Source organism: Microtus ochrogaster, chromosome 15 (genome assembly GCF_000317375.1).
Source record: "Microtus ochrogaster isolate Prairie Vole_2 chromosome 15, MicOch1.0, whole genome shotgun sequence".
In the NCBI taxonomy this organism is placed as follows: domain Eukaryota; kingdom Metazoa; phylum Chordata; class Mammalia; order Rodentia; family Cricetidae; genus Microtus; species Microtus ochrogaster.
This window is the reverse complement of record NC_022017.1, coordinates 32,298,370-32,308,571: the sequence shown is the minus strand read 5'-3', so window position 1 is coordinate 32,308,571 and position 10,202 is coordinate 32,298,370. Positions and strand designations below refer to the sequence as shown.

General features: G+C 42.1%; 1 protein-coding gene across 3 annotated transcripts in view; it reads right to left on the bottom strand.

Moving 5' to 3' along the window:
* The window catches only part of Fam135b (family with sequence similarity 135 member B), a 272,906-nt gene that overhangs the window by 125,443 nt on the left and 137,261 nt on the right, over positions 1 to 10,202 (bottom strand). For all 3 annotated transcript variants that reach the window (XM_005354527.2, XM_026782497.1, XM_026782496.1), the window contains exon 3: positions 6,497 to 6,576. In XM_005354527.2, coding sequence (XP_005354584.1) covers positions 6,497 to 6,576 — 80 coding nt within the window. The remainder of the gene's footprint in view (positions 1 to 6,496; positions 6,577 to 10,202) is intronic.

Sequence of the window (10,202 nt, the reverse complement as noted above, 5' to 3'; positions counted from 1 at the left end):
AGAGAGAGAAGAGAGAAGAGAGAAGAGAGAGAAGCTTGTAATAGCATAATTCAGTGGTTCAGTGATTAAAATGTCTCATATTGAGGTTTTCTGCTTTCTAAGATCTGAGCTGTTTGTTGTCGGACACAGACAAATGTTGTTTTGATCTTGTAGATTCAAATAATATTTTAGGAACAGGAAAGATAATTTGTGAGCAGCCTTTTCTATGCACATACACACACATATGTGCAAATGTATATGTATAGAGATGATACCTAGTCTTGGTTGACAGTTTAATTGAATCTGGTATCAAATAAATAAAGCGTCTCTGGTTGGGGCACTGAGGCATTTCCTGGAAGGATTAACTGAGAGGGGAGGGAAGGGCAAACTCAGTGTCAGCCAAGATATAAAGGGTACTGAGAGGAAAGTCAGGTTGCTTTTGCCTGCCGCCTTTACTCCCTGATGCTGAGTGCATCCACTGTGTGGCTTTTCCTACTGTTGCCACTTGCCACTTACAGTGGACACCAATAGTTTGGCCTGACAAAGTAGACTCTAGACCCATGGCTCTCCTAAAATCTTCCTGGCCTTTATCACTGTACATCTCTGAACTCTTGAGGCATCACCCAAATTTGGGGCCAGATAGCTACCAAGCTGCAGTAGCTTTCAGCCTCTCTAAGAGTACAGACAGTCATGGTTGAACTACCCAACATGCATCATGCGAGCCAATCCCCTTTGCAATACATATTTGTTCTATTGCACTATTTCTCTAGAGACCATTCCGCTAGAGGCATTTATATGTATACAAATGCTACCTAAAATCAATTATGAATATGTGCATGTCATGTCTTACCTACTAAGAACAGTGAAATTAATATTCATTGAATGCACCAAGTAAACTGGTGAGATTTCCCAGAGTCCCCATTAAATAAGAAAGAAAGCATGGCTCCTAGGATATATTCCCCTGCCATTGTGCTTAGCTAGCTAGCCATGGGCAAGGCACATTGAAAGGAGACGTGGGACTGCACAGCCTGGCACTGAGATGGTTGGCTAAACGCCTTAAGGAGTTGAAGGCCAGGCAGCTGCCATAAGGAATGTCCACATCCCAAACACCCACATCCAGCCTTCGCTTCTCTTCACTCACAGCAGTTCCCACTCTTTCACGGTGGATTAACCTTTTCTGGGGGAACCCTCGTGTTGGCACTACCCATGGGCTCTCATTAAACCCATGGTAAGGTTCTCCTTTGATAAGAGATTAAATCTGGCTGGCCCCTGTTCATTAGGCATCAATCGTGGTACAGTAGCGCCATCAAAAAACTCGCAAATCCTTAGCTACCTGACTTGGAGATTGAAGACTTTGAGTTAGGTGAGTGGGATTTTAGCAGGGGTGAATCCGGGGTCTGACTACAGCGTGTCTGACCTGCCTTTCAAATAGCCAGCTCTTTTCATCTAGTGATTTCCCAGTTTTAAATGCATCAAAAGTAGAACAGAGACATAGCATGCTGAGTCTTTATTCTCTTTTAGGTTTTACAGCAGTCGAGGGATGCCCTAGACAATCACCTGTAATCTCTAATCTCCTATTCTGGTGATAATCAAGACCCTAATGGAAGGATCAAACTTTCCTGTTGGGAGCCATGTGGCCTAGTTTCAGATCAGCATGTGAATGTTTGTGCAGCCGGTCTCTGCAAGACAAAACCTGTGGAGATGGTCTCTCATTAGGCAAAGAGACCCCACTCTTTCACAGTGGATTAACCTTGGGACAGTGCAAACTACTGCTGGGGCAGCGTAACCTGCCTGTTCTCTTCTCTCTCATAACGTCGGTGATACTCTTGGTGGTTTTTTGGTTTCACTTTGTCAGTCATACATGGGACAAATGTAACCATCCGCAGAAAACCCATTTTTTTCTCAAATATTTTCCCCGAAAATTCTCTGGGAACTGATGCTTCTCACGTTCTTATCTGGAAACACCACCTGCTACTCCAGACCCTGGGAACTTTTCTGATTTAGTACTGACAGTATTAGAGGCAATAAGAGTTCGTGGGCTCATATAAGAAAGCAACACCGGAACATAACTATGTCTGCTAGCTCTAGAAGAAAACATTAAGAATGGTATCGCACAATGGAAAAAGTGTGCCTTATCAGAGTTCAGCCTTTATAGAGAGGCTGAGGCAAAGAGGAGCCTTGGAGGGCAAGGGGACACTCAGAGAAGTACAAGCAAACTATATGAAAGCAGCTTGGGGCAGATCTACCCCCGGCTTATTTCTGTAAATATGCTTTGCTAACTTTGAATGATATCACTGTTCTTGTGAATGTGGGCCTGTGTCTATCACCCTTTAGCTTTGTAAGGACAGGATATGTCTGGTTTGATATTTAGACAAGCTAGCAAAACGCTGAGCACTGATGTTTTTGATTTCAAAGTTGCTTTGATTTAAAAGATGGGAAAAACATGCTTGTTTTGCCTGAGGTTAACTCTGGAGGGTGGGAAAAACTATGTTTGTTTTTGAAGTATGAATAAAAGATGGTTCAAGGTATTTGGAGCTGTTTGTTACTTCTGTGAAGCACATCTGGTAGTTAGACTTCTTTGTTCCCCAATGCACCTTCCCCATCTCAGGTCCTGAAACCTGCTGAGACAGGACTCCACACTTTCTAATGTCACTAAATTCATACAGAGGTGTTCCTCTTTGTCCCTTACACTCATGACTGTGAGCATGTCTAACTCAATTACAGTTGTCACCTAATCAAGTACCTGTCCCTTCTCTGACACTGGGATCTTTTAGAACGCCCAAGGGAAGGATTGTTCCTAACCAACACAAACTCAGAGCTTGTCTCAAGCCACTCAGCTAACCAAGGTGGGAGCAAATTACCTGTTTCCAGAGAAAAATCTCTCCAAATGTCCTTTTAAAAAGTATTATGACAGGCAATGCAGGGATAGACAGGTTAAGCACATGAAATTTGCTGTACAGGGTCTAACCATGAAAATCTATCTTACAAAATTCAATGTGACTTTGTTTTGTACCTACAGAACCTGCATCTAAGCCATATGAATCATGGGAATGTGCTTCTGTGTAACATTTACCAAAGAACTAATTTGCTTGAAGGAGAGAGAAAGCAGACCCACTGTTTAATTGCTGAGAACACTGTGCATTTGAACAGCACTGGGCTCATCAAATATCTCCCTTCATCTCTGCATTTCACACAAAACTTTGCTCTTTCATGTGGCAAAAATTCAGCAGATGGTTTTAATTTTTTTTCTCTCCTGTTGTCCCAGTTCTCACAATACACTAGATCTAATCTACATAGGCATGGAGAATCAAGGATCCATTTAGGTTCCAGTGATTGGGGTCATACTGTGGCCTCTGACTGATGATCCTTCTATAGCCTCATCTAGGGTTAGTTTCTTGACCGTCCAGGCCCCATGATGAATCTCTTCCTCTACCTAGCTGCCCTGTTCCTGCTTAGCGACTTGCTCCCTCAGGGGTCAGCCAACTCTGCCTCTATTGCATGACTCTCATTATTTTTATTTCATGAGATGACTGTGAGACCATCATCCATTTGATGAAACACTTTCATCCATAAGGATAGTACTGGGATTCTACATGAAGCAGACTCTACATAAAGCTACTTATAGCAAACAGCTTTACTCTGCATTAAAGCCACACTTAGCCTAGTGAACAATTACTGTAGACTTTCTCTGAGCTGAGCAACTATGTAACTATCTTTCTCAGTAAATTTGTTGGGTTCACACCACAAACCTGTGAGGGTAAGTACCACCCACAGACCCCAACTTACAGATCAGGCACTAGAAAGGAAATTGCTGAATTAACTTTTAATTTCACATGGCTGGGGAGTGGGGGAGAAGGACCAGAATACGAACATCTCAGTGCATATGGCACTCGGTTCTACAGAATCCTGCCCCCACTAGACTCAGTAAGCTTTGTCTATGTTCACATAAAAGACAATTGTAACAAAAGAACAAACTTAATAAACTACATTGACAAGGCAAGTCAATTAATGGGAGTCATAGAGAGCCTTTGATATGCCCAGATTTTTTAGTTTCTTCATATTTTGCTTCCAAAACATATTTGTTATTTTCTATACAGAGATACCTACAAGTAATAGAAAGTGTGTTTAGATGATTGTCTGTAATCATGGTTGTCAGTATCTTCTTCACACAGGGCTTGAAGGGAAAGCTTTACAGGAAGGGAAGAGGCACATTCCTTTTCCAGGTAATGATGGACAACCTTATCCTAGATACAGGAGGAAAAACCCTGTACCCATTCCATACATAGTCAGGAAGCAATGTAGAATCTTTTTTGTTTATCACCTGGCAATGAAACTACCATTTTAAAAAAGTAGCTTGATACTCCAAGTACATGTAAAAGCTTAGCTATTCTTCAAGTTGTGACCTGAGGGATCCATCCGACCTGGGAGTAAAGAAGCCTGGAGGGCTCCATCCTAGCTAAGGCCTGAAGTAACAGTACTGCATCCTGAGGCTAGGCAACTTCAGTCCACTTGAAAAATCAAGCAGAATAGGCCATTGTTTTCCCAAGCGCCAAGTTTTGGGAAGATTTGTAGATAATGCAGACATTCAGAGGAAAGTGATATAATGAGAAAATTCACCTTGAAGGAGAAATAAATATGCAATATATCTCTCACCCATGAAACTGTCTGCTCATAAGTCACTCCTGGCATGGTTGGCTTTCTGTTCTAAATGCAATTTGAGTGCAAAACTCAGGGGCATGACAGCTACATCATCATCATTACCCTGTCAAACTAGACCAGGAAGGAAATGGGCTTTATCTTGAAGTTGCATTTCTTGCTAGTTTTCTTTGTCTTTGCCGCACCATCTCAATCAGATCCTTCCCTACGGACCTCAAAAGGTCCTGCATGCCTAGCAGTCTTTGGTCCTCACAGCTTGGTCTGCCCGCTCCAGAGAAGGTGTAGCAATGACAGGAGCTGAGTTCATACTGCTGAGAATCTCAGAGTAAAGAGAGCAAGTGCACACTGGCCTGCAGATGGCTGTCATCAATCATCCAGCTCTCACTGTCACCTCTCCCCCAGAATCTTGCTTTGGCTTTAAGAAAGAGACCTTGTGTCATCACTTTGATGTACAGCCTCTCCCAGGGCAGACTCTTGGGCCCTTACTTTAGGGCGGTTCCCATCACAACACAATGGTATTTATCACCTCAATAAGACACAACTGTTGTATATCAATTCCAGAAAAGGAGAAAGACACCATGGGGTGAACATTTGTCTTCCTATTTCAAGTGAAGAAAGGTGTTAACCATTTCCTTAGGACCATATAGTGAGTTTATCCAAAACAAGAGTCCAAGTATCCTGCTTTCTTAGTGGATGCTGTGGACTAAGGCAGGGAAGGAGGGAAGCTAGTACAGGATGGAAAAGAGGAAAATTACACTGAATCTATACTGTGGGGCATATAGATTGTGTGAGAGTATACGGTCTCTTTTTCTCACCTAAGTTGCATTGCTCACCCCCAACAGAGGGGGATGAAGAAGAGAAGTATCCATGAGAGATGGCGACCCAACCAATAACTAATACCTGCCTGCTAGGCTCAGACTTGTGGAAGGGGCAGGTGGCTCAATGAGTCTTTCTCTTTATAGGTCTAGATTTAGAGGAATAATCACAAGCCTTCACTCTGTGTCTGCACTTCTCACTTATAAGATCTCAAGTGTACATTTTGATACATCATGATGCTTTTGCCCATTTCAAATGGGTTTTTATAAAGTGTGGCTGGGACCAGCGTTCTTCTATACCTTGTTTCTGACAATCAGGGGCACTCGTACTTCTACCGGTGAACAAGTCAGGGGCACTCGTACTTCTACCGGTGAACAAGTGCTTGGCAGTTGTCCTGTTCATCCCCTTCCTTTCTCTTTCTCTGCCCTGAAGACCGAATCGTTTCTTTTAAGACTCACTAGACTGTGTGATTCTGCCCTATTTGTTTCTGCACTACTCTGTTCTTCTGCCCTATAGTCTCCCACAAGTATTTCCTAGCCACGAGGTTCTTTATTTCGCACTGTGTTCTCTCAGACTGGCTCCTCAAAGCCATGGATTTCCACTTAGATCTTCAGCATCAGAATTAGGACCTGGATTTTCCTTGATGCTCCTTTTACAATGGGTGATGGCATTTGGACTCTCTATTTGCCTAGAAAGTACCAGCAGAACTGTTTACTTACTCAGTCCCCTGAAGCTATAGCAACCAGCTTCTCCTTACCTATCAGCTGAATGTCATTTCTCATCCATTTAATCCAGGATGTGACTTTAGTCAACCTGCTGCAGACAGTTCCCCCAGCTATCAGCCAGTGCTAAGAGTGATTTTTATTTACCCAACCCTCCTTAACAACAATGTTTACACAAATCCACTTCCAATAGTGGGTCTGCCTTTCCTGAACCCACTGGTCCAGATGTTGACAGTGTGTTCTGCTCTGTGTTCTGCTAGACCACAACACACAGGAACACATGATGGGTTACCCATGAGGCAGGAGACATGCTTTCTACTCACCGGACTGCCCAACGATGGAAGCACTCAGTCTGTGGGGGATCCTTGAGGACACTTTCAAGGTCACTCGGATCTGATAATACCTAAGAAAAGAGCAGAGACAGAGCCATAACAACATGATTTCTTAGTGTGGCTTCTAAAGCTATCTAGACTTGACATGAAAAGACACAGGAAACCATCAAAGGCCCTGGATACAAGGCAGTCATCTGGAAGCAAAATAGAATGCATTTTATTGGAGCAATTACAGGGTAAGAGACAGGACAAGGTGAGAGACAGGAAGTCGCATCACTTGAGATCACATAAGACTGAAAAAGGTTGGAGGTGATTGCCAATACAGAAAAGGAACAGGTAAGCCATGTGACATGAAAACATGCTTCTTCAGAAACATCAACTGCCACAGGAAGACAGCACATGTAAGACTGAAAATCCAGATACAGACTGACTCGCTGTCTTTTATAAACTATAGCACACAGCCCTCACTCACACACTTCCCTGAGGTGTGTAGAAGCCAGGCTGCCATTTCTGAATATTATCACTAACCACGTTCCCCACCATATTTGTCTTGCTGCATTTTCTTTTCACCATGTCCACATCTGGGACTCCTCCACAGGCTCCCATGCTCTTAGGAACCTCTCCCTGTGTTTGCCTTGGTGCTTGCTTTTCATGCCTTTTTCACTTATATATACTTGGGGACGACTTCTGGCATAATTGTCCTCTCCTTCCACACATTTCAAACCCATGAGGAAGGTAAAATGGAAGTAAATAGACAACGAACAGGTCAATGTCCTGTGTCTCACTGTGCTCCTAGCTAGGAAGCTGTGTGCCACTATGTCAGTGGTACCAGGAATACTCACAGAACAGAATATTTCTGGTAAAGGCCTTGGGTGTTACTCTCATGGGTACATGATGAACATAGGGTATGTGACATTCAGAGCACAGGCCCTGGCAATATGAGTGGAGTCTGGGTAAGAGTTCTGAGCTGGCTAAATCTGACTACCATGTAAATTTATGAACTTTCTCTGACATGTGTGAGCTGAGTGACTTTGAATCTTTTCTGAGCTTTCTTTATATCTGTAAAATGAGAAGAATATCAAAATAAGGCCCCCAATTGAGGGGAAAAAAGGAAACAATAAATAAATAAGAAAGAAAGAAAGAAAGAAAGAAAGAAAGAAAGAAAGAAAGGAAGGAAGGAAGGAAGAAAGAAAGAAAGAAAGAAAGAAAGAAAGAAAGAAAGAAAGAAAAATGGTAACTATCTGGCATGACGTCTGCCTCAGAGGATAGGACAGTCAATGCTTATGTTTTTCTGGTTGTTTTCCCCTAAGCACAAGTAAAACTCTATCAGCACAAAATAAGAACAAGGAGTAAATGATGGGGAGACAGACAGGCCAGGAACTCAGAGAGAAGGAAGACAGTAATTTTACTGCCTTCTGCTTTTACCTCCTGTGCCCTAAACAGGATATTGGGGGGTGTCTTAGCCAACAAACCAGAAACACTAATGACTGGACACATATACATATATACATACACATAACACCTATGCACATACATACACACATATATACATACACACATGCATATAGACATACAGACATACACACATAAACACATATACACACACACATATATATGTACACACCAAATATATTTATACACACATAACACCTATACACATACATGCACACACATACATACACACAAACAGGGAAGAATATTGCAAAAACAAAAAACTTATAGATAACAGCTGTCTGCATTCTCCTAGTAACACCGAAAACGGCAGCACCTCCAGCCACTGTAGAGGTTACAATTACCAGGCTGTAACAAAACTTCACCTTGACAGTTAGCTGAGAGCAGACTTTCATCTCCATTGTGATCCAGACTTTCATCTTTAGCAGATAGTAATGACTCTGATTTCAGTGGCGACTATATAGGAACCTAGAATTCCACCTCCACTCCACGGTAGCAAAGTCAAAAATACACTAGCAACACTTGTGGGTGTTTTAATTTGTTTTGTTTGTTTTGAGAATTTCATGCACAGATATTTGTATCATTATATGCCCTCAAACTCCTCCTATTCTCCCACTAACTCATTTTAAATTCATGATACCATCATTGTTTTACACACACACACACACAGAGAGAGAGAGAGAGAGAGAGAGAGAGAGAGAGAGAGAGAGAGAGAGAGATATTCTGTGCAAAGCAGGAAAAGGCATCTTGTTAACATGTTTTCTTGAAGCAATTGAACACCCATAGAAAACAATAATTATAAACAAACCTCGGATTTAATGTTCCATTTTACATTTTAAAGATGTTCTCCCCCCAAAATTGTTCCCAAATTGGTCTTGCAGTTAAATGAAAAAAAATATAGACCTATGAAGACACGACCTACACAATTCATTTAACATGGAGAAGTAGAGCTGGAGCCTACCCAGAGGCTTTACCACTACTGGCTATTGCTCTTAGTACTAGAAAGTATACTACACACTACCAAAAAAATGTAAACACCAACCCAGATACAAATCCTTCTATCTACAATGGTGTCCTACATGCAAGAACTCCCGTGCAATCGTGGCATAAAGCCTGTAGAGGTAGCCAATCAATATCTGATTTTAGGCCCACTCCATAAGATGAAACTCATGCCTGAAACTGTGTGGGTGACCAAGAACCTGAGATTAAATAGCTCAGGGACCTAGAGGAAAACTAAATACTACTGTTCTACAAAGAGACTAGAGCAATAACATGATTGCTAGTGACATTCTGCTTTACCCATAGATCAATACTTTGTTCAACCATCATCAAAGAAGCTTCCTCCTGCAGCAGATGGGAACAAATACAGAGACCCACAACCAGACCTCGGAACTCTCAACCCTAAATGGATTGTCTCAATCAAATCCCATCACTCAGTAGTCAGGGAAGCCTGAGGAGGAAGCAGGAGGCAGAAACAGTGTAAGAACCAGAGGATATGGAGGACATCAAGAAAACAAGGCCCTCCAAATATGGAACCCACAGACACTGAGGCAGCATGTACAGGGCCTGCAGAAGTCTGTTCCAGATATAGTCATAGAGCAGAAAGCAGAAGTGGACACATGCTCCCATCCCTAAGCCAGAAGACATTTTGCTAACTGCTTGCAAATGAAAAATTAGTTTTATTCAAGAGAGTCTCACTGAGGAAGCAAACTAATCTTAATGGTAGACAGCAGGCCCAGCAGTTGTTGGCCAACAGAAAACAAACTCAGCTCAAAGGCACCTTTAGAGGTTCCTTGTCTTATAATGTCATATCAGGGCTTTATCTTTAATTTTAATTTTAAAGAATTTTTACTTCTTTAATTTTTTACCCTACAGGTTTTGCATATTTATTATGGTTTTCAATTTTATGGTTCTGTGTCTTTATGGAACTCCCGAGTGTGCAAACAAGTGTGTATCTGCATCTCTTTCTGTTTCTTGTGCCTTTTCTTGGGTTCTTTTCCTTCTGTTCGTTTGTTTTGTCCTATTCTGACTTGCTTAGCTTTGTCTGATCCTATTATATTTTAATATTTTTCCTTAGAAGTCTATTTTCTTGCCGGGCGGTGGTGGCGCATGCCTTTAATCCCAGCACTCGAGAGGCAGAGGCAGGCGGATCTCTGGGAGTTCGAGTCCAGCCTGGTCTACAAGAGCTAGTTCCAGGACAGGCTCCAAAACCACAGAGAAACCCTGTCTCGAAAAACCAAAAAAA